The sequence below is a fragment of the Aythya fuligula genome, chromosome 2 (assembly GCF_009819795.1).
Source record: "Aythya fuligula isolate bAytFul2 chromosome 2, bAytFul2.pri, whole genome shotgun sequence".
Classification (NCBI taxonomy): domain Eukaryota; kingdom Metazoa; phylum Chordata; class Aves; order Anseriformes; family Anatidae; genus Aythya; species Aythya fuligula.
Window position 1 is genome coordinate 20373179 of NC_045560.1, and position 25663 is coordinate 20398841.

The 25663-nt window shown below is 34.9% G+C and overlaps 1 protein-coding gene across 2 annotated transcripts in view; it reads right to left on the reverse strand.

Annotated features, from left to right (window-relative positions):
• Nucleotides 1-25663, reverse strand: part of PLXDC2 (plexin domain containing 2) — a 264388-nt gene that overhangs the window by 95073 nt on the left and 143652 nt on the right. For both annotated transcript variants that reach the window (XM_032181687.1, XM_032181688.1), the window contains exons 3-4: nt 22680-22826; nt 19108-19177 (exon numbers count right to left, since the gene is read on the reverse strand). In XM_032181687.1, coding sequence (XP_032037578.1) covers nt 19108-19177; nt 22680-22826 — 217 coding nt within the window. The remainder of the gene's footprint in view (nt 1-19107; nt 19178-22679; nt 22827-25663) is intronic.

Consider the following 25663-nt stretch of genomic DNA (forward strand, 5'->3'; position numbering starts at 1 on the left):
TTCAGTAATTATTCCTATGGTTATTTATTTTCTCAACCTTCTTACAAGGTTGAGAAGGTTTCCATGGATATCAATCAGCTCTTCTAATGAGATTCTTCCACTCAATGTCTCCTTAAAGTTTCTCCACTCTCATTATGGAGGCAAACTTTTATCTGTTTCTTCCTCAGCTTTACTCCTGTGATGCCACTGAGTTGGAACCTGCTTATAGTTGTTGTGACACAAAATAAATTTTTAGGCCAGCGGTTTTAATTCACTGATTTTCTTGAATAGATGAAAGAAAAAAAAAATATTTCATGTAGTTCATTTCACCTTTGTGAGGTAAATCCACAATTTTATCCAAGGACTGTGCAACACCTTATTAAGATAAAAATAGTTAATTGGTCTAATAACATGAAGATGACTTTAGCTGTTAAAGAAGTTACTGCAGTCTCACAAAAATTAAGTGGAATAAATGGTAACAAAATTGTAACGGGTCCTTGTCTCCCATGACCATGACCTGCCTTGCTTCATTAAGTCTACAAGGGCTTTTACCCTCTGACTACAACTGAACCTGAAAGTCAGATGAGTATTTATGAAGCAGGGATGACTACAGTCACACTGCCTAATTCTTTTCCCTATATTAGTTAGATTTTTGTTTTATTCCTGTCTTAAGCATATTCTGTTGTTCTACCTCCTTGATATTGCTTTGAAATTAAAATACTTAATCCCAACTTTTATTGCAATTCTTGTATTGATTTTAAATTAAAAAAAAATACCTCCCCATTTTATATATTTTATATACATTGAAAGAATAAATATTTCAGGCAAGACTCACTTATTGCCTTGAGCACAGAGTTGGTCACAGTGATCTCTGAAGGTCCTTCTTAATCTAAAGTGTTTAATGATTCTATGATTATTTATATAGCTGTCCTGTGCAGAGTCCATAATAAGAGATTCAGTCTTTTTTTTTGGTGAGACTTAGCATAAGCATGTCATAAATGGAATTGCTCCGCCATCAAACAATTTTCAGTTTCAGGTAATGATGATACACAGTAGAAGGATTAGTCTAAACTGCATCACAGATTTATCCGACTATTGCTGAAATCAATAACATATTTCCTATGGATTTTAAGAAGATAATGCTGACCTTTCAGCTTAAAGGTTCTGTTTCAACCACTTTAATGCTCAAGAATGTGATGAAATATAGGCAGAAATGGTCTGCAAAATGGGAGCATTGCTAGATAAAAATGATACACAGAAGCCAAAATAACAGCAAGAAGACAATGAAGTGACTAGAGAAAGTAAGACAGGAGACAAATCAGTTTGAAACTCTTAGACTGTCAACAGGGCAGAAAGACTTGATATAACCAGAGATTAAATAAATAATAAAAAAAAAAGTATTCATTGAGTCATCTGTTTGAAATTCAAGTCTAACATATATTGTGAAAAAAAACAACGTAATGGACAGAAACAAGTAAAAGCCTGAGACACCCATGTCAGATTAAATTCAACGGAGAAAAAAATTGTTTTTCAAAAGCTCACAACTGGCTCAATGGCCTTTGCTCCTACCTACAGGAAGCAAAATCCACTAAAATTCCAGGATGACACAGAAGAAAATCTCCAGGAGAGGTCATCAAAGAACAGATAAAAAGTGCAGCCACAACCAAAATTCAATATTACCATTGGAAAAGGAATATAAATAATTTATTTAGAAGGGAATCCAGATTTTTTCATCACAGTTTTATGGCATGCAGCAAACTAGTAAAATGACCCTTAGTAAAATGACCCTTACTGACATCAAAATTTCTCAGGCTCTTAAAAGTGGATTTATATAGCTGACTTCCATGGCTTTATATCAATTTAAAGAAGTAATTCATATTTTTCATAATCCCAAAGTCATGTATATGACTTATACATTTTTAATTTATAAATATATAAAAAAGAATATGCATGTTCAGATGCATTTCCTCACATTCTCACAAACAGTTATTTCTTCTCTCTGACAGTTATACCCAAATTAAAGAAACTATTTGTGAATTGTAATTGTTCTGGAGCCACATAAGGCCACATTTCTTTACTGTGCTGAGTACAAAATTCCCATAAACTACTTCTGGATATAGACTATCTGCCTGAATTAGCTTTTGCCTCTTTCCCCACAAAAGGATGCCTATTCAATATTAAGGAAAAGTAGACTTTTCAGGAGACACTAGAGCCATATAGGCCACCACCTTTAGGAATTATGAAGAGCTCTGCATTTTGTTGGTGATAACACGAGTGATGCTAGCTGAGCTGGCTGGGGCTTTTCTCCTTGTTAACCTATGGGGATGAGGTCCCACCAAGCTGTGCAATTTTCTGTCATGTGGGACTCATTTCAGACATTACAAACTCATTACACAGAAATATGGGACAAAAGAATGCGTGATAATACTTAACACATGCAGAAATATTCTGAGAAGAAAATATTTTTCTTTTGATAGAACTTTTGATCAATGGCTCAATATCATATTACTAAGTTCACATTTCCAGTTGTGTAGAATCTAGAGACATTAGTTTAAAAAGAGATAGAAATAAAAGTAAAAAAAAAAAAAAGGAAAAAGGAGACTCTAACACAGACTGAACAGACTGAAGAAATGAAGTTAGATTATTTGAAGTCAGAATATTAACAGGAGTGTTAGTCTGCCACAGAAAATAATGAGATGACAAGATCTCTGTAATCCTGTTCAAAATGAGCTCTCCTTTCTGCTACTCCTTACGTTTTATTTTGACTGAGGTTTCTCCTGGTACATTGTTATCTTTGGAGACCACCTGTTTCACAGTACTATCCAATAAATACACTTTCAGTGCTGACTGGCTTAAAGGACAAGTTGACTGCTTGCTAAACAGGATCTTTTTATCCCACACTGTCCCAATTTTAAATTAATGTACTGAGGTGAGAAAGCTATTTGCCATATTATCAAAATGCGTAGCTTAATTGTTATAACACAACCATCATTCTTCTACAGAAATGCTATTCAGCTGCAGTACAATTAACAGGCACATCAGTAAGTTATGCCTTAGTGACAATGCCCCGGTAAGTTTCCTACTGACTGTGCTGTTTACTCTTGCAGTAGTCTGGCTTCTGACAAGTGGAGGGAAGGAATTAAGGGCAATGCTGAAGAACGAATAAGTCATTATAATCCCCATGAAAAAAGGCTACATATGGATCATTCATATACCCATAATACAGAGGGATATACATGGGCAGAGAACACATTTCAGATTTTTTTCAAAGTTGAACCATCTTGCTAATGCCAAACTGGTACCAGGGTGGTAGGTAGCTCCATGGTTTGGAATTTGTGTGCTCTTTAAAGCATGCACTAGTTTTCTGAAAAGAACATTTTTCCAAAAGGAACATTGGACAGATAAAAGAGGAAGAAACAGTTTAATATGTATCATTGCTGCCTATGATTAGAGAAAAAAATCTCTATTAGATGAGCAGTTTCACATAGATCACACCAACAAGACTTTCCAAGCAGCTGTGGAAGTAAGAAAGCTACCATGTGTAGCTTTCAGCAATCAATTGCATCTAAAGAAGTAAGGGTAAAAGATGTCTCCCATAGAGCTGTTTTCTATGAGATGCACCATGGCAAGCATGAGAGAAACTATCATGCAACCCAATAGAAGTAGCAAGTCATAAGGAGTGATTCCATTCCATTGAATAAGACGTTGTCCAGAAACAAAATGTGGAAAAAACTACCCAACTGTGATATCCTTGTAATGTGAATATGAGGTAGAAATCCAAATACTTATATATTAGAAATTATTTCTAGAAATATTTTATCTATTTTAGAAATATTTCTAATTTGGATTTCTACCTCATATTCACATTACATATATAGTATATTAGAAAAAAAAAAAAAAAAAGTATATTAGAAAAAAAGTATATTAGAAAATAAATAAATAAATAAATAAAATAACAACCAAACCAAACCAAACAAAAACAAAAACATCTGAATAGGAAGCGCAGAATAAAAAATGTGCTGCAAAGGATGCCTTTTTTTAGTTTTCAAACATTTGATAAGTTTAAGGTGCTTCTGTGAGCAGAGCTGACCTTTAATATCTATACTGACTGCTAAAATTACTAAATTTAAAACAAAACAAGATGTCAACACAGCTACATTTCAAAACAACTACTTTTCAACCTCAGAAGTATCTCAGAATCTTCTTGACTGTGCCTAGCCAGAACTATATTTTTCCCTGAAAGATTACTACTTTCAACACATTTGAAAGGAAAACATGTCTTATAAGATTCATTAAAACTGTCATCTTTCAAATCTCCTTAATCCTAACAAGAATATATGGTAGAAGTAGGTTAGTTTTCTGTCAATAAAATATACGCATGAAACTCTACACTACAAACTTCCAAGCACATAGATTTTAAACTATATGAAGGATAAAGTGTACTTCATATATTTTTCTACCTTTTTATTTCACATTAAACCAAATGCACCATTTACCATGATAAATGCACATTTTATCACCATTCTAGTTTGCATGAAATTTAATTAAATTTACTTGAATAATTGATAACTAAACTGTTATAATATATAATTGACCTTATTTTAAGACGTACATTTATGGATAGGTATTATACTTGTGTTCCATTTCTGTTTCCAGCAAAACTGTTTTTTTCAGTAACAGCAAGAGAATAAACCCCACATAGCTAGCAGTGAAAATAAGATATTTAAAACAATGATATTGTTTGTCATTTCAAATGTCCAAAGTGCTTGATAAGTAATATTTGAGTTACTTTTCACATAGGTTAAAACTATTGATCACTCACAGTGTAGACAGATTCATAATGCTTCTATTAAAATTTGAATAAATATATTTTTTTCAGTTTTAAATCTAGGGCAAGATTCTGAAGAAGTCCAAGTTATTGGAAGTAGCAAGAGAACACAAGTTGCTCCACTGAAATGTTTTACTACGTGTTGAGTGAATACATTTGAATTAGTGCCAATTATTATTTCTTGGACATTTTTACAGTGGAGTGCACAACTTTCTAATTTCTGTGTTATCAAAAGCCCATGTTTATACTAGAAGTTGGAGTTAACAACTAAAATGGTCATAAAAGCTACAGCTGCAGAAGCGTAAACAAAGTGTTTGTAAAAACACACAAGTTCTCTTTAAAGATAAATTTTTATGTATCTAATTGAGCCACTGGCTGGCTGTTGAAGGGCAGTGAAAATATATCTCTTCCAAAGCAAGAAGTGGCTTTTCTTCCATGCTACTATTTAATAGAAGCCAAGAATTTATTAGAATCGCTAAGAACATAACTTGTTTTGAAGAATGCTTGAAGACTTTTTCCTGAACACGTGGACCTAAACTTTTATGACCAAGGAGAGTCATGTCATTGTGGCTGATGGATTAATCAACCAAATGTGGTTGATGGATTAATAAACATAATTTTGACCTTAAAATACTGGTTGCAATTCTTTTTGTGAGACAGGTAGAAATTATGGGATAGGAATCTGAAAATAAAATGTATAAAACCTATAATGCCTTTTAATCCCACTTCATAGAAAACTACTCCACAGAAGGAAATTCTTTATTTTACTCCATAGGACTAAAATAGGTAAAACTTAAGAATCATAGTAAACACTCCAGAGATATTTTTATTCTTTTATGTTTCATGCCTCTCACACATAAGGTAAGGAACGAAAACAGAACATAAACTGCAGTAAAAAAGAAGAACGAGAAAAAAAAAAAAAAGGCTTATAGAAATTGACTTTTGTTGCACTCTTAAGCCATTGCCAAATAACACCTTGTTTTATTTGGCTTCACTGCATCTTCCATTATGAAATCGCACAACTACTGCCATTCAGCTCAAGCTGAATGTCACCAAAGTCACCAAAGTCATCAAACTAGCTCACTCCAATTAATAACCTCTTGAATTAATAAGCACTTATTTCATTGATGAAACAATAGTATAATTTCACAATAATTTTTAGCAAACCAAAGGAGCCCCTTGATTCTTAAAACAACCTCAATTTAAGTTAAGTTTAAGAAAATGTGTTTTCCAGGTAACTGGCCCCAGGCATTAAGGGTCATGATGCAATTTTACAAGGTCTTGTTTTCTTTTTTTCAGGTTGGTTAAAGACAGGATGGCTATACGTCATCTGGCATAGATTGTTTAGTACGATAATAGGTGAAATTAAAACACTTCTAACAGGAACAGCAGGACAGACTCTGCATGCTAAGTTATGTCAATGTTGTCTCTGGCAACACGAGGCAGCTTTGAACCTATAACACTTGAAGGAGACGCACTGATGGCCCCAGCCCTGTGTATATTCATCCCCTAATTTTTAAGAGCTAAGATCAGAACTGGTCAGTTCAGGCAGAAAAGGAACAGCAAGTTAGTGATGTTGGCTGCCTTATTGTTTCCTGGAGACAAACTAGAAAAACATGGACACAAGTTGCTTTTGAAGACTGAAACAGGAGCATATATAATGTGCGGAATTATTACTATTATATGTACTTAGCATTTGAAGATCTGAAACAAAACCCTATCTAGAATAGTCTGGAATATCAATATCTGGGAATAGATAGAAGAAACTGTCCAAAGTAAGTGGAAATAAAACACAAAACCAAATGTCTACTTTTGAGGTAAACTTTCCATGAAAAGAACAAAAAATATTTTTCTTTCTTTTTTTTTTTTTTTTTTTTCTTTTTTTTTTAAACAATCTTATCATTAGTTCTGTGCTTTATCACAAAATTTAACTATTAGTATGATGCAGGAGAAAGCTTGAAGGTTGGGCATGTTATTTAGTCAAATAGTTGACAGAAGGAAGGAGAAGAGGATGTGAATGGAGTCAAGGCCAAAATTTTAAGGAGAAGTGGAAGCGAGTGAAGAAATTTAGGTCCCAGGTCAAAACCGAAAAAGATGTATAGTAACCTGTTTATTTCAATGCCTTGGTTTCAGAAAACAGACTGATATCAATCTGACAATTTGCAAGGGTAATGAATTTAGCAAGGACTGGCTTGAGACAAGGTTGTTGCCAAGGGATGGATGATGTTATAATGAAGAAGCTTGCAACGGACAAGTGATTTTTCATAATGTGACTCAGACAGCAGTTGCATGCACCCTGTTTTCAAACTGCAGGGAATGCAACCTATGTAGCAGGAATTTGCTTTTCTTAAAATTCCCCAAGAGTCAAAGCAGGACAATCATCACATCCACAGAACAGTACCTTCAAGACATTAAGAAAATCTACATTCTGTTAGAGTTCATAGTGAAGTTCTAGGAGCAGACATTTCCTCTGACATTGACAGATCCCAAATAGAGAAATTATAATATTTTATCTGAAGCAATAAGCATAAAAAGGTTTACAAAAAAGATTTGATTCACAAGTTTTTCATACTCACTAGCAGTCTTGAGAAACATGGGTAGGAAATGGAAATTATGGGCAATCAGTAATTTTGGATACGACAAAGCAGACACTTAATAACAGGAAGAAAGAAAATATATTTTTAATAATGCAGCTGGTAACGTAAAACTAAGTGACAAAATAGCCTCTTAATGTGAGGCTGTACTATCAGTAGGATTGTTCCAGTCTTTTTTTTGCTGCCTTCTTGTGGCTTCCCCAGAATATTTCTTGCTTCCTCATTAGTGAAGACTGACACTGGGTCCCCATGGTCTGCTTTGGAAATATTTTAGGATGCAATTTATTTTGCTAATTATATTTCTCCAGCAATAATTTCATTGTTTGCTTTTAAATCCTTCTTTGATTTTCATTAAGCCTGCCTAAGCTTTCAAACTTTTCTCTGAGATAACAACAAGCTGCTTACTGCACAGCAACCAAAAACTCCACACTCCTGATAAAAATGCTTTGGACATATTGTCAGTGCCCAATGAATTTGTAAGCTTGAAGTGAAAAAAAAGGGGGAAGGAATAAGCTTCTCTTCCAAGATATTCCAAGCTGGAAACTGGTGCATTTTTTTCAAGATTTCTCTTTCTTATAATTCTTTTTTCCTTCTTACTAAAATACAAAAGTTCAGATTCTCTGAGGAATTTATGGAACAGTTCTTTGAATTATGCTTTTTCTTTTTTATTATTCTTTTTTTTTTTTCTTTTCTTTTCTTTTTTTTTTTTGTTTCTTAAATCAAGCTTTTATAAGCACATCTATACCACATAGCATTGCATCGTTTTAGAGATACTAAAGCTAATGTAGTGCAATGCAGAAGTATTAGATTAAATTACAAAAATAATACAACATACATGCTTAGTTGTTGGACTAACCTTGAGCTAGTTTAAAAACTTTTCACTACATCTTCATACGAGTGGTTGAAATACTTTTTAAGGTATTAAACTGGACAGGGAAAAAAAAAAAAAAAAAAGTGGAGAAAGGCCCCTTAATTTCTACAATAAAAATGTATTAACTGGGTAGATAGGACTGCCACTGCATCATAACTTTAAAAGCACCATTTAGTTGAACTGACAAAAGTTTATGAGCTTCTTCCAACCATAATATTTCTAATATTTATCCTGAAATAATAAAAGACATTTTATCTACTAATATGCAAAAACTTTGTGCAAAATAGTCTCTTCTTCTTGTAATTAATGTTCTATGTAAATGTCTTTTGGAAAATATAGACTTTCATATTTTACCCTTTGACTAGGGTAATCATTTCTGTTGCTCTGCTATTTCAGAAAAGGGGTGGGTGTGAGTATTGGTTCTGCCTTCGGTAGTAGAAAATGCTTTTAACAAAGCAGCTACTGTGAAGTGTTGCGGAGCTGTCCTTATACAAAATACAGGCAATTAGGGGAACATCCTGTGGCAATATGTAGAGCTTTACAATCTGCTTCAGAAGCAGGAAGACCAAGACTTTTTTTTTCTGTTACTAGTTATTTTAACAGGCTTCTTAGGGAAGTCAAATGAGTCAGGCAAAACAGTCAGTGCAGTAGTCCATAGAATTTACCAGAAACATAAGGAACAATATGAATTTAATCAGTATTTCATGATCAATAACATAAATATACATGCATGACAGTTACGGATATGGAAGAGATGAAGCCCTCAGTTTCCCTGGTTGTTATGAACAGTCAGCAAAAGTACATGGTGCCATGGTACCAGTCAACAATAGCATCACATAGTGTACATAATTTCACATCAAAAAATTTAATCTTACATTTACAGAAGCCTGAATTTCTACAAGTTTGCTTCTGAGAGGCAAAAAGAAAGAACCTTCACCATGACACTTATAGGATCAAGCCCTTTACATAGAAATTGATATTATTAGGAATTCAGCACTTTCAAACAAACCTTACTTAGGAGGACCAGGAATAGCTTTTGTCAAAGTTGTATGTTAACTTTTAGAAAAGGACAGCTATTAATTATAATTGGGCAGAATTCAAAATAATAAGACTGACTCTTACTAGAAATACTGCAGTTTAGAGCAGTCCTTTGCATATGAACTGCATTTTCAACACATTTCCCAGCCTGATTGATCTCTATGATTGATCTATGCTTTGAATTACTTCCTTTAAAAATAAATAAATAAATAAATAAAAGTATGTAACCAACTGCAACATTTTTTTTATATTTATTTTATTCTGACTGTTTGAAACAGGCATATACAAGTAATATTTTATGAATCTTAGAAGGCTTTCAGACTAAGAACATTTCCTTAGGTCCAGGACTTCCACATCCATACATCATTTTAATGCAACACTGTATTATAGCAACGAAAGGCCTATTTTCCACTATTTATCAGGAATTTTCTGTTCTAATAAGAAATTAAATACCCATTAATTACCCATTGTTCTCACTAGCTTTCAGTTGCCTGGTGTTGGTTTGGAAATATATATATTTGTTTTTCTTTGTAAATGACTTTTCAGCTGAGATATGCAACATTCAGTTTTTCAATCTTTTACAATGAGAATAGGAGCTAGAAGAGGGTGTTATAGGATAGGAAATGCAAAATAAAGCCACGTAAAGCTTTATGAGACTGGACGTAGGCAGTAGCTTTTACAAAGAATATTGAAACAAAGGCATAAATGGATTGAAGTTTCATTTTCAAACTTAGAAACATGCAACAAAACAAATAAACACTGTGTTTTGTGGGAGACAGAAATAAAGACTTGTCATGCATTAAAATTTTTATTATGATGTAAAAGCACAATATTATTTAAACTTTTCAATGCTACAAAAAAGGACAGTGTAAGTTATGCCTACTATAAAAATCTACAAGAAAAAGTAGTGGATTCATTTTAGACACAACCTATACCTTACAATTTCCCAATGTTCAGTGAAGCAGTTGCTGGCTATCCTGAAGGCTGTTTACACTAACATTAAGCCATTCAAGTTATTATTGTCTGATGTGCAAAATTATTTAAGCATTCGTTTGACATTCCATGTGGGCAAATGCTTTGGCAATTATCTGTTACTTTATGAAACAGAACCATACAGACAAATACAAATGTCACCATTTTAAGTCCTGTTACCACTTCAGTGCAACTACTTCTTGTAAACTTCAGCCGTAAATAGGCTAATGCCCTTTTATGTCGTGCACTATGTCAGAGTGATGTCAAGGCATATGGATTTCCCCTCCCCAAAGCTTATCATTATTTTTGCCCTGTTTCTGGGCCAATTTCTAAGGATAAAGCATAAGGCAGGAACATAAAATATTTTAAGAGTTCACTGGTGGAAAGCAAGACAAAACAGAATTTCAGGGGAAGCTGATACGAGGGCTCCCTCTTACAGAAGGAGGAAAGGTAGCTCCGGAAGGGATATTGACACAGGAGTAAAGGCAAAGGAAGCTATACAGGGAGGAAAAAAATACTAACACCTGTGTTGTAATATAAGACATGAGAAAAAGACAAGATGCGAAGAGGTAAAAAGATTGCAGTTCTGTGAGCTGATATTTGCCAGTTAATAGCCCGCTCTCCACAGTCCTTATTTGCCTACTGGTGATGACAAGTGTAATCCCCTGTAATGGACACAAGGTAGCCTGAGTCACTGATATTGGCTAGAAACATTGTGATGTACTGTCTGCTTTATATCACCTTTGCCATTTAACAGCTGTAGTCCATAAAATGACTTTTGTTATCAAAGAGCTCTTCATTGAGTAATGAACACATTTCCTGCTGGCTCCTGTGCTAAAGGGTCTAGAGCAACAGGAATGACCAGAAAAGCCCTGACCCACATTTCTGACTGGCTCCAACACGATGCACCACTCAGTGATACTCCAGATATCCCAGTAAAATAACCCAGACAGATTTACTCCATCTACCCACTATTTTTAAAGCTTAAGAAAATTTATGAATGATACGAGGAAACACATGAGCATATTTGTCCTCTGAGGTCTGGAAATCTCCTGATAAACTTCCACTAATACAGGCTAATCCCAGGCTTCAAATTCACAGCCATCATCACCCTTTCCAATCTAAGATCCTAACCATCTGGATCCTTCTTTTTACATAGAACAGGGGACAGATTTCCCTCCTGCTCAGATGTATTACTCTGTGGGCCAACACAAAAAGACGGAGCTCAGGAAGTGTAGCCTCAGGCCTTACTCCTTTAACAGTAGCATGCTGTCTTTTTTGACTTCCTTTTTTTTTTTTTTTTTTTTTCCCCTGGAAGTAAAGTACTGCAAAATGTGATGCAAAATTACAATTCTGTGCAGTTTGGTAATTATTTTTCATAGTATCCCTCCTCAAAATGTATAGAAATTAAACTTTTAAGCAGCAATCTAACTAATTAACTCAAGATTCTTCCTCTCTTGCTACTTTCCCACAAGTTACATGCACATTTCTAAACAGTTTGATACTAGAATAACTACTACTCTTTCTCATAAGAATAAAAGATGTGAACCTACTGTCCCAACTAGTGAGTTAAGAGGCTGTGCTCAGGTGCTTCATGGTTGCTCATCAGCACAGGCTCCAATAACAGCAGTTTTAAACAGAAACTATATTCTACCATTTTCAATGCCTGTGATTTGCCTTGAATCATTCATTACTGGGTAAAACATCTGCAGTTTTGATGAAAGGCTGTGTATTGTCATCTTAGATGAAAAAAGACCTCTCTCTTCAGTAAGTAAAAATATTTTACGACAAAACCTGCCTTTAGGCAGTAACATGATCATACAAAGGGTTCTTGATTTCAATTTTAGAAAATTGCAAACGTTTATTTGAAAACAGTGTGTTTTCATTTTGGGATGTTTTTTTGTCTGGTATTCTTTCCATTATTAATGGTAGTAGGAATGCTCAGACAGCATGGCCACAGTAAGAATTATTCTAAATAAGCCCTAAGCCTGCTGCTAAGGAATGCACCTCCATTGTAGGGTCATTTAGCAGAAGTTCTCTCTTTCCTTTTTTCCTTCCCCCCGTAGCTTTGTAGCATTTCTTAAAGCAGTCTTTACAAATTAAACTGCTTGCTCCAACTTCAGCAGTGCAATATGACAATGAATTGCCACTCTCAGGTAAATGCCAGGTCCCCAGTCCTCCAGGGGACCCTACTCCCTACAAGATGACTAGCAAACTCCCAACAAGATGACTAGCAATCGTCCTCTCAAATATCACAGGATGGAACAGCTGATTGCTCTGCTGAAATGTGTCAGTGCTTTGTGTCTGTCGAATGCTGTGGAAGTGTCTGACAGGCTGTCTAGTTTCCAAATCTCTGAGCAGTAAGCTACAGAAATGTAGAAATGTATGGCTTGTTTTTCAAAGGCCCATCCCTACTTTATTACAAAACCTATTGCACATTTATTGTTTTAGCTCCTGATGCTATAATTCCCATATATCCTCATCAGCCCTCTAACTTCCTTGGTTAGTTTTGGCCAATATATGCTGTATTCGGAATCCCATGTCATTTTAAACTTCCAAAATATTTTATTTTCAGTGCTATGTTTCAGTTGTCTACAAGGTGCCATGTTAACTATATTTTGACTGATTTAGCATTTGAAAACTTTTTAACAGAAGTTCCTTGTTGTTAATAAATGCTTTTTCTCTGCAACACATTTTTTTTTTTCCTGAATATGTATTTGTGCATTTGATATTTCATGGATTAGATGGACATTTCTGAAACCTTCATTGTGCTAGCTGATAAAATAACCCTATGGTTAACTCACACAGACTTAAAAATGGTAAACATCCATACCTGAACTCATCACCCCAAGCTCTCTTTGTAGTGATATAATACATTGACAAACAGAGAATTAGATACAAGAGGCAGTTCATCCAGCCTGCTTTAAATATCTGCCTTTGGTGTTCATTGACTACTGACTATATCGATTACATCTCTACTGACTGTACGTGAGTTAAGGATGACAAACATGGACATAGATGTCAACACAGATAGATGAATTGCATCCTTTCTCTATAATCTATTAATTTCACCTGTAAATTTGCCTGCAGGCTATTCCAATGCTCTTAACTCATGGTAGAGTTATTTCAGATTCTGTGCACTTTCACCCAAGTTCCCCCTCCAGAACCACCTGTGATCAACCCATCATGAATCAGCTAAGCTTTCACAAAGCAATAACCATGTCACTCACTCCTTTTGCCTTCCTTCACTAAATATTAATCTTTTGTTTTTCTGTTAATTTTTACTTCTTCTTGGTAATATACATTTTATAATTTATAAAGATGTGATATTTTCATGGAACGTCCAGGTTGTTACAGACAACATGGTTGCTGGAGCAGTGATCTCTGCCTATCATCAGATTATTGTTCTTGCCTTGTTCAGTTTATAATCTGTTCTCCTATAATTTGGCAATTTGCATACTGTAACCTATTACTAAGCATGCTAATTTGTTTGTTTTTCCACATAGGCATAGAAGCCTGATACAATTATTTTCTCTTTGTTCTTCCCTCATTTTTACAATATTTGTATTTCTAAATTTGCATACCTGAAGAACTCACTCACTGACAGCATAGTAACTTGTGTGATATAAAACATAGACTACACCAAAGAATTGTAACATTGAAGTTTTATCTTTTCATTCACACCTCTTTTTCTGTCCTGTGCCAGTCATCTGTGCTCCATGACACAATGGTGCAACAGCTTGCCCACTGGGAGCTACTACTGAAATTGCTGATCTATTAAATGTCTACCACTTATCCTAATAGCAGGGACCTCCACCTTGGTTTCCCCCTGTATCTTTTTCTCTTGCAGTTTTTCTTCCCTTTAGGTTTTCCAGGATCATACTCTCTCCTTGCTACAATCCAGTCAATTGAAACCTGCCTGTCAATTGAAACCACAAGCAGCTATGCTCCTCCAAGTGTATAAAATTATTTAATTTAATTCACCTCATGGGGTTCCTGGTTCCTAAATATATTGCTATAGCTCAAACAGGGAACCCTTTCTTCTAACCCATTCTATCCACTGATCATCATCATCCTCTAGTCCATCTAGTGGGGGTCTACATATTCATGTCCCAGAACAGACTAAACTTCAACCTTTCACTGCCCTACATCTCCCGTTGAACTTGGAAATTTGTAGTTATTTGCCCAAGGTAAGGCTCAGTGAAAAATTAACCAGAGACTTCAAGATTTAGCTCACAGACCTCATTTCCATTTTTAATTTGCTGAAAGTAGTTACTACCACATTTTGGAAACTGATGAGTAACAATTTATTTCAATTCACAAAATTTCACTTTGATAGCAATATCATAATTAACTTAAATGAATTTGCCAGAGAAACATTCACATATACACTCATAATCAGAATATTAATACTTGCACTGACTTCTGTTTTGCAAAACTCATTTTGTTTGGGAATGAAATGTCACAGACAGTTCAAGGCAAACAGCTTCAGTGTCAGCATGTTCTAGTCATGACATAATTGTCTTGATCAGTCTATAAAAGTTCTGAAGAGGTAGAGAAGTTTTAACAGAAACAGCCTTGAAAATCATAACAAAACAAAACACACACAAAAAAAATGACATTAACAACAAAACCCACTAGAGAATCCAAGTTTATAACAACTTGTCAGAAAATTCTATGATTCTTAGAGGATGCACACATGGTTTTTGTTTTAATGAGTGTTCCTGAAAGATTGCCTAAATCAACGGTTATTTTGACCTGGCAGAATGCCTTAATATGTTTTGGAGCTTTTATATGCTGCTTTGCCACAAAACAGGTCTAAGGGAAAGTAAATGCACTGTCAAATAAGGGAAAGTTATTGTCACCATGTACTCACAGGTGCTCCTAGTATTAATTAGCCCCAAACTAACCACCAGTTTTACACATCTATTTGAGGAAGAGTTTTGATTTATTTTTTTGCCTGTACAAATACATGGGTTATATTCTAAACACCTTTTCTATGTATTTGCTGCAATTTCCAATATCAAAATCGTACAGTTATAGACAAAAATCACAACAGAACATGACATTATTTAAAAATGTGGTTTATAGGAATTTGAGGAGACATACTTCTATGCCAAAGAACCACAAATTGCTAACTATGTTATTAATTAGTAATTATAAAAATTACTTTAATTTAAATATTTATATGAATATTTATTTAAATATAACTTATATTAACATTATCAATTGACATATTAATATGACATAAATTGACATTAATATGACATAAATTAACATAAAAACATATTATTTTGCATTTAATATAAATTAAATAGCTTTGTTAAACATAAGCTGAGGACATCACTGAGTAAAGCCCTCAAACTACTTATTTTTATTCCCTGTTCTAAATAAAAAATAAAGAGAAAAATAAGTTGAGTATACACCTCAGAAATTTAAAAGGAATCTTAAGTAACTTGGAAACCGTACTATGCTGCAGCACAACCTACATAAAGAAAAGAGGAAAACATTATAGTAGGCATTTTTATCATGACAGGGATTTAATGTATCATTGTCCTCAACTTTCCTTTTGACAAGGTTGTCAATTCATGACTCGGAGGTAAAAACAGCTTGCAGTGTTGTCATTAGCATAATTAATCATATCCTATTCCCCAGAGAGTGTACATTTGTCATTTGGGACACCTGTACACATTAACTTCGTCATTCTTTTCATCCAAGAATAACCTCTTGAGGTCTTCCAGATCTCTAATAATAAAAATGCCATTATAAGACTTTGACTACTGAGAAACAGTAGACCATTCAGTATTAAAAGGACCTGTCCTTACTGTTTATTGTTAGGCTACCACAGGCGGGAGAGGTAGGCCAACAAGAATCTTATAAAGTTCAGCAAGGATAAATACAAAGTCCTGCACCTCAGGAGGAAAAACCCCAGGTACCAGTACATGCTGTGGGCCACCTAGCTGCAAAGCAGCTCTGCAGAAAAGGACTTATGAGTCCTGGTGGACACCAAGTTGAACGTGAGTCAGCAATGTGCCCTTGCTGCCAATGCTAGGCTAACAGTATTCTTAGCTGCTTTAGGGACAGTTCTCCAGCAGGTCAAGAGAGGTGATCCTTCTACTCTACTAAGTATTGCTGGAGTACTGTGTCCAGTTCTGGGGCCCCCAGTACAAAGGAGAAGTGGACATACTAGAAAGAGTCTAATGTAGGCCTGCCAAGATGGTAAAGGGACAGGAGCACCTGTTCTATGAGAAGCTGAGAGAGCTGAGACGAGAAGAGAAGGCTCAGGGGCGATCTTGTAAATGTCTGTTAATGCCTGAAGGGAGGGTACAAAGATGGAGCCAGGCTCTTTTCAGTGGTGCCCAGTGCCAGGACAAGAGGCAACAGGCACAAAATGGAACACAAAAAGTTCCATCTAAACATCAGGAAGAACTTACTTCCTGTGAGGGTGATGGAACACCGGTACAGGTTGCCCTGAGAGGTTTGGCAGCTCTGTCCTTGAAGGATGTCGAAAACCATCTGGACATGGTCCTAGGCAACCTGGTCTAGGTACCTCTGTTTGAGCAGGGTGTTTGGACTAGGTGGCCTTCAGGGTTCCCTTCCAACTTCAACTGTTCTGTGACTCTGTGATATAAGTCACACTGCACCACAGATAACTTGTGGTAACAAACTTTGCAAATAGAGCCTATGTGGAACATTTATCAGAGGGTTATCATAGAAATAGATCTTTTTCTGCTAAAAGGGCTTAGAAGACTTAAAGTTGCAGAAGTTGCATCCTGTCCTGAATTGACAGGATGACTTATAGTTACTGAGCTTTATTAAGGTAATATTTTAAAAGTGATTATTGACTAGATCTCACCTCTTCATGCTTAATTTTGAGCATGAAAATTACGGAAGTGTAAAATGAAGGACAGAAGTGTCTCTGTATTAACGTCAGTGGCCTATTTTGAAAAGAATGATGTTAAAGTGCTATTTAGCTTGACAATAGTCCACAATCTATTCACTACAGTACAATTGTATTTAGTAGAAGCAGAGCAAAACAAAAAGAAGAATTATTATGCAGAGTTCCATCGATTATAATAACAAGAGAAAAGAATTCTGTAAAGCTGCAGTTAACCCTAAACATCTGCAAGTTTTCTTTGTTGTAGTTGTTTTATTTGTTTTTAAATAAATGAATAAATAGTCCATAAATGTTCTACTCTAAAATAATTTTCTTTCCCTTGCAAATTGCTATTGCACAGCTCTCCTTGAGAGCCAAACTTTACTCCTTGTAATGTGTTTAGGGGCATGTTGAGGAGCCTGATCAAAGTAGCATTTCAGTGACAGGCCCTCATTAAAAGTGATGACCCAAAAGAGTGGCCAAATAAAAAGAATTACTTGAAGAAAGAGTGAACTTAACTTGTTTCAAGGAAACAAGTTCAGCAGTAGTAATTAGGGGGCATTTACAGACTGAACATTGTCCCCATTGCCACTGCTTTAGCTGTACAGGATCCATCCTACCCCATGCTTTCACTCCACATGAAATTCAGCTCCTCTAGTAATAGGATACAGAGCTAGGTGTCAGTGGTCAACCACCAAAACAACTAAAAATCAGATGAGCCCCAATATTACGATCATTCACAGCTCATCTGGTCTCTCTCAGCATCAAAATGCCATCCCTGACCAAGAAAAAATCCCAATACTGAAGTCAGCCCATAATTCTGCAATTATTTATTTTATTAGTCATTTTGACTGCAATCCAACCATTTCATATCAGACTTTTTTTTCACCTCTGTCCATCTCTTCTATTCTTCTACTTTGGTAGCAAAGTGGAGATACTAACACAGAACTTCAGACATCAACCTGAACTCCTGCTCCTACTCTTGTTGAGGCTCTGGTTGCTGCTCTGCCCCAACCTTTTATTTGTACTCTCCCTGTTCAGAGCTCCAGCCCAACATCCTCAGGTCTTGGCCAACTGGCCACCCACAGCATAAGAAGAAGAAACCTTGACCAGGGATAGGGCAGGACTGGTACTGGTGACAGTGGCCCCTATTTATGTTTCTTGTCCCATTGCACCTCTCAGCAGACCTCCACAAGACAGAGTCTCTGAACTTGCTGGACATCTGAAAGATGAGAGAATGCTGCAGTTGTGGTCTCCACAATGTTCCCCTCTGCCTCTCTTGTTTCCTTTTCTGACCCAAGTTACGTACTTCTACCAGCACTTATCATCATCGGATACTAAATCCCTTGTCCTCATGCAGCCCAAACCTGCTGACATTTCTCTCTCTTGTTTTGGCTCCAGCACTGTCTGTGAATGCAAAATATTAGGAAAAAATTTCTTTACCAAAAAGGTAGAGAAGTTAGGTACTGGAATGGGCTGCCCAGGGAAGTGGTTGAGTCACCATCCCTGGAGGTCCTTAAAAGACGTTTAGATGTAGAGCTTATTGATATGGTTTAGTGGAGGACTGGTTAGTGTTAGGTCAGAAGTTGGACTAGGTGATCTTGGAGGTCTCTTCCTGCCTAGATGATTCTGTGATTCTGTGAATCACAAACACACACACACACACACACACACACACACAAATGTGATTACTGGGGGAAATGCATAAACAGAAAACAATTAACACTATAAAGTCTTCCACTTGAGAACGTTTTATATCAGTTAAACTCATGCAGCTTGAATTTTCATTATATTTATATTTTGCAATTTTCTTTTATGTGGAAAGCAAAATTTCCTAAAGAAATACTGCAGTTTCTCTCCTGACATGTATGGAAGAAAAAAATAATTAAAATACCTGCAAGAAACTCTTCTCAAATTACTCAAAGTAAACAGTTAGAAAGCCACTTACCCCCAGTTGCCACTGTAATTTCACGTAGAAAATGGCCATAAAATGGAAAATCGAAGGACAGATTTACTCTCTGAAAGGAACAACATGAGAAAATAAAATCAATATTGTGTAGAAATGTAAGAGAAAAAAAAAAAAGGGAGAGTTCTCCACTTCAAATATCTGTTTCAATCATTGCTTTTTATTTTTCACTGGAGCCTTGTTATTCTAAATTTGGAATTGTCAACAGTTAACTGGGAACAATTCTGTGTATCACTGCTTTCAGGCTTTTATGTCCTGTTTCATAACTGAAGACTTTAGACAAAAAAAACACATCTCTCAATCAGAACTTATAACTCTCTTATAAGAATGAAATTAAGAAAGATTTGTTGATTTTTTTCTAAACCAACATATAAAAAGCAACAACAAAAAACAGTTGTTTAAGCCTCTTTGTCAAGAAGAGCCACCTATATATCAGTTTTACAGAATCCCTGCTTTGGTGGTGGGTAGTTTGCTCCTCAGCCACGTCAGCTCTTCAGATTCAGGTGCTCTCCCTGAGCTCTTGATGTTACTTGGGTGCTTATATGATAAAAAAAGGCAATTTTTTCATCAAATCCAAGTTACACCACTTCCCAGACCTCTTTCCAGACCCACCTCCTCCTAAACAGGACCTGAAGTTATTTATAAAAAAATAAGCAACAGAAGTACTAGCAAACTTTACCTAAAGTACTTATAGCAAAATACAAAAAGGAAAAAAATATTTTTCCTCTGTCAACCTACTGGTTACTATCAGCTGAATTCATAGCAGAGAACAGTAATTTGGAGATTTAGAGAACAGACGTCTCCTCTGCTAAGGTCTCCATAAAGTACCATTCAAATGCAAATTCATTTTCCCTTTCTGCCTATGGCTCGCTCCTTTCCCATCTATTCCACTGCTTTCCTTCAGCTCATTGACTAATCTGGCCACCCACTGGTATCACCTGGTGTGCTATCTGTCTCAACTCTGAACAAATCAGTAGCCATGACAGAAAGGTATGCTGAAATTCCAGAAAATTATTTTCATTGCTTTAAAGTTATATCCCATAAAAACATGTAATTTGCATAATGGCCTGAAGCCTAAATAGGTACTGAGTATGCAGCTCATTGGTATTTGGCATTTAAGAAGAGTTACTACAGTAAAAATTGGTTTGAAGATGGTTTGTTGTTGTTGTTGTTGTATTCTTTGGCCCTAAACTTTGATATCTCCACTTAAGAAAGGGCAATAGTTAATACTTTATTAAAAACAAACAAACAAACAACACAAAAAGAAACAACATTATTTTAATTTTATTTATTTATTTATTTATTATTATTTATGGATTATATCTGGGTTATACATTATTACTTCTTCTCTCAGGAAGGATTATATTTACATCCACTAGAGATGTTTACAGAATTATTTGGCATGAAATTAACAGCTAAAGATTTACAGGAACTTTAAATTAGATTTTCTTTCCACTTAAGTGGAAGACAGAATTTTGACAGGATTTATTTATTTATTTATTTAACTTTTAATTAGAATGCAAAATCCATTTGCATTGTGTTAATTGGACTGAGTAGGTTCTAATGACCTCTTCTGTATGTATGTAAATATGTATCCACAACCAAACATTTTTAATCACATTGGCATAACAAAAGACAGCTCATGAATTAAGTTAAAAGAACTTATTTTTTTCATGTTTTCACTATTGAGAAGGTGTATGCTATGTTTATGTATGTATTCCACTTATATTCTCATTCTACCTCACATAATTTCCAAGAACACTGTTACAAAAAAAAAATAAATCTGACCAGACCTTCCCTCTTTCTGTTATGCATTTTTCCTATTAACATTAGCTTTCTGAATAACCATTAAACTGCTTTTAAGTGGCACAGTTGCCTTTCACAGTCCTCTGAATTGTTGTAATATATATATTAGAATAATGATAGTGGTTCCAATAGATAAAGCCTTAATCTTATGCCCTCTCAAGACAGGTATTGATCTCTTTGACTTCTATCAAAAAGTGATGGCCTAAATTCTGACAATGCAATAGGTGTTTAATACTGACAATTATATAGCTTAATGCAGTAATAAAGAACCAACAGGATTTAAGGATTTCTATTTTTTTTTAATAACCACAAGAAATAAATGTCTTCTTAATTTTGCATAAAGCATGTCTTGTTTTTCAGAAATAATCTTGGAATTTTTGACCTACTTATGGAAAAATATTTTTTTCCATGTATAAATTACAGAATGGACTGACAGGAAAGAGAAGTGAGCATGACAAGCATGAGTTACTCCTGTACCTCAGTCAGTGTTCAAATAATCAAACATATGTCTCATCTAAACTGAGCATCCAAGTCACACCTGAAATTTTACTACAGAGTTAAGAGGACAGTAGTAATGTTCTGAAAAACAAACAAACAAACAAACAACAACAACAAAACACTATTACTGATATAAATCCTATAGATCTATACTTTTTAATTGTTCCATTAACTGCTCTATTAGTTTTTGCATGTTTCCATTCTCTCTCACAACACAGAGCACCAGAATCCCAGGTGAAGAAGGCAAGGCAGACATTATAAATTCTTACTTTTAGGTACTCTTGGAATTTTTTCTCATTAGAAACAAACTGTGTTAAGAAAATAGCCAATACTTTGCTTTATCAAATCTACCAAAAAGATACACAACTGCCTGAGCCATCTGTATTTGCATTGGCTCCTTACAGTCTTTTTGGCTATAAGGAAGGTATTTTATGGTTTGGACTCTCTGTTAGTCAAATATAGCAGATTTATTACCCCACTTTGTTTTATGTATTTTGAGCTAAATACTGGGGTATCTCTTCTTGCTGCCACTGATATTCCTCTGAGCCAGTCACATGGCTGGTGCCAGGGAAGTAACAGATAAACTGAGAGAAAAGAGGAATTTAACAATTTAACTTAGATTTTCTCTCAGCTTTAAAGCATATTTTCATACCAGTTTTACCAGGCAACAATAAGTTAAACAAGACGGTTATTTACACTCTTAATAATACTTATTTGTTGTTAGCCTGAAACTGCAATCACATCTATCACTTCTGTTGCTATATGACATAATAATGATTTTTATCATTCTCCCAAAAGAAAAAGTTACTATGACACATCATACATAAGTGGAAACACAGATACACTTCATGGAAGGCTTAAAATTTCAGCAGCTTAATTCTCAATCCCATTCAAATGTTATGGATGTCATTGGCAAAATTTCTTCTCATTTCAACAATGCAAGTAGTTTACTGTTTGACAGTTTGAGATCTAACATTAAAAACAGAAATATACTTTAAATATATCTGTAAAGACATCTCTGAAGGACTGTTATTTCTGGTACAAAAAAGGCAATGTGGAATCATTTGAATTTCATAGCTTAACTAAAACTCAAAGATGTAGCTCTGTGAACAGTAGTCAAAATATTTAGTAAGTACTGTTGAACCAACAGTACCTAACTAAAAAAAGAAAAAAAAAAAAAAAAAAAAAAGAAAGAAAAAAAAAAGAAAAAAAAACCATGAAGTCAGAGAAATAAAAGCTTAACAACTTACTGCTGCTTGCCGATGGGTATTGGAGAGGATCCCATGAATCTTTACTTTGTCTTTCTCCATTTGGTCTATATTGACCCACAAATCCCGGCTAGTAGAATCATATGGGCCATATGTCCTTGAAGTATAATAATTATGATCTGTATCCTCCTAACATGGGGGGAAAAACATAGCAAAATACAGATTAGAATGGCAAGTGAATCTTAGTTTTATATAAAACTCACACTGAGTGAAGTACTGTGAAATACTGAGTTCTGTTGCTCCTGGGAGCAGCAGAAAAGGCAAAATTGCAAGTCAACAGTCAACAAAAATACAAATTGCAAATGTGTTGCAGAAGACAGCTCTGCATCCAACTACAAGCATTCAGCAAGGCGAATCATCTTATATTATAATCATAATTTTTCTCTATCCTCAAATCCTAACCATACAGTGTCTCTAACCACATCAGTGAAATCTATGGCAAAATGTGTGATGGCTTTCAAGGCAAGATGAACAGTAAGTTCATGTAACAACTACCATGCCATAGCAAAGTGAGGAGCAGTACTCAGAGCCAAGACTTTAAAAATAATTGTATTTTTTAACATTTCCAAACATAATTTATTAGAATATCCTATAAGAAAACATCCATAAGATTCCCAATAGATATAGTCTTACAAGTGTACTTTATTTTAAATCTCCGAAACACCATTTTATGGTACATTTGATATTCAGAAAGAGATCAGGACACACATATTCATGGAAAAAAATCTTCCTAGTTCTTGCATTCTTTACATGCCCACATCACAGCAAATTCAGAGGTGAAAATACATGAATCCTACATGTGTTGTGTGAGACTGTGCTAGCGGTCCATTAAATTATTCAGCTTGTAGATATCTAGTTCGGTAATTGTGTTCATGGTTCAGATAACAGTGAGAGTCTTGGTAATGTCTGTTTATTTTGGATGACAAAGCTGAGATACCAACACTCAAAATACTCTGATATTCCACTGCAATCTGTTTACACTCAAAATCATATAAATCACTAGCCACTATTTAGCACATAAAGAAATTAATTTTTGAAATCTGATTATTCAAAACTGATTGCATGTTTACAACTTCAGGTATAGGAGTTTCCAAAAATTTCTATCAATGTCAGAATTTGTTTGTGCTGAGATTGGGCAAACTACTTAAGAAATACTCTCTATATGAAAGGCTAAACTTCTAATTTTTAAAAAATACCACTAATGACAAGGTGAAGAAAGCTATATGAGAATGGATGTAGGAATAGCAGTTTTTCTTTATCCTTATAGGGTACACTTCTGTGGAGAAAAGTAGTTTGCAATGAAAGCCAATGTAAAAGTCTCTTTTATTAAAAACAAACAAACAAACAAACAAAAAAGAAGCTTCCCAGACAGGGAAAAAGTTGGTTTACCAGCATGGAAAGAAATAATAATAGTGGCCAAAGTAGAATGAGATTTTCCTGAGATCTATTTTTTGTACTTGAACAGACATACAGGACAATAATTCTCCTTCCATGATTAATATGAATGCAGAAAATTATTTCAACATTGTTTATTGCCAACTATTACTACCGAAGAAAAATAAATATTATAGGTTAGGAAGAAAAATCCATGTATTTTCTGATCTATTGATTTCCAATATCTTAGGAATCAATAGAAAGGTAGAGAGAATCATATAGACCATACTGATTCCCAGTAGCTGGGAATTTACCTTTCCAGATAGTATCTAAGACTGTGAAAGGAAATAAAGGCACTTTATTCCTGAGGTTAGAGATGAAACCTCAGGTTTCATCTTTAAAGTCTTCCTTTACTTGCCCAAAGTTTTGAACTGTGACATATTTAAATCAAGAACACTGCCAGCTTTCTGCTAAATAGCTACAAGAAATACCATACTGAGAATTACACGCTGGTAAAAAAAAGCAAAATAGCAGAAATCTCAATGAAAATATTTTAGAATTATAATAAAATTAGAAAATAAACAGTGGCATGGAAAATGGAAGAGGTAGACATAGAATTTAGAATTCTCCCCATGATGGAAAAATCCCTCTGATATACCTCCTATACCCAGCAAGTAGCATAGGACTCCCTTCACACTAGGCTATGCTGCTATGCAGACCTGACACCCCCTCACCACAACTATGCCCAAGGTGTGCCCAAGGACATACACAACCCATTCCTACTGTCATGGTTCTGAGTTGAAGACATATTTGGCAATTCCGTATGTTTCACATGAACTGGGTCATATTCTAGGTTAAACATATTGACCATAAATCCCATTTCACCTGGAAATCATTCTACATTAACAACATTACTGATGCATTTTACTTAAACTGCCACAGAAAGGGTCAGGTTGTTTTCTGCTTGAGGTTTTCTTTTGTTGTAATTTATATGCCAAGATGTACTCACCCAGTAAATCTCAGTGATACTTTTGAAGCAGCTTCTAACAACCTCAGCAGCTCTAGGTTAGTCATACAAATAAAAATAATTAAAGCTATACTGTCAGGAAGATGACAGAAAAGCCAGCCACCTTACCAAATTATTTTCTTCTTTAATGGTCAACAGAAGCCGTTACTACTGTCATGTATACAAAGGAGGTACAGTAAATAAAAAGTGTTTGACAACATATTTTCCCAGTCTAACTTATCATTCTGACAGCGTTTCCATAGAAATTAAAAGTTACATTTGAAGCATTTCAAAGTCTCAAGTAAAGAGTCCCAAGAGACAAAGAAATAATTACCCAAACAGCTTGTTTCAGGTAAACATGCAATGTTTAAACTGTGAACAGATTTATATTTTATTTTTTTAGTCTCCATTTTTTCATAACTAATAAAAGCAAGTTACTCCAGTTAATTACTAGTGCTAAGCCACTCCCTCCACAACCAGATAGATCTAACCCTGATTGCTCTGTAAGACTGCTTTAAATGGTATCTTGATCCATGCTTAAAGCAGACTCTTCATCTTGCAAGTTAAATACTTAAATTAGAGCCTT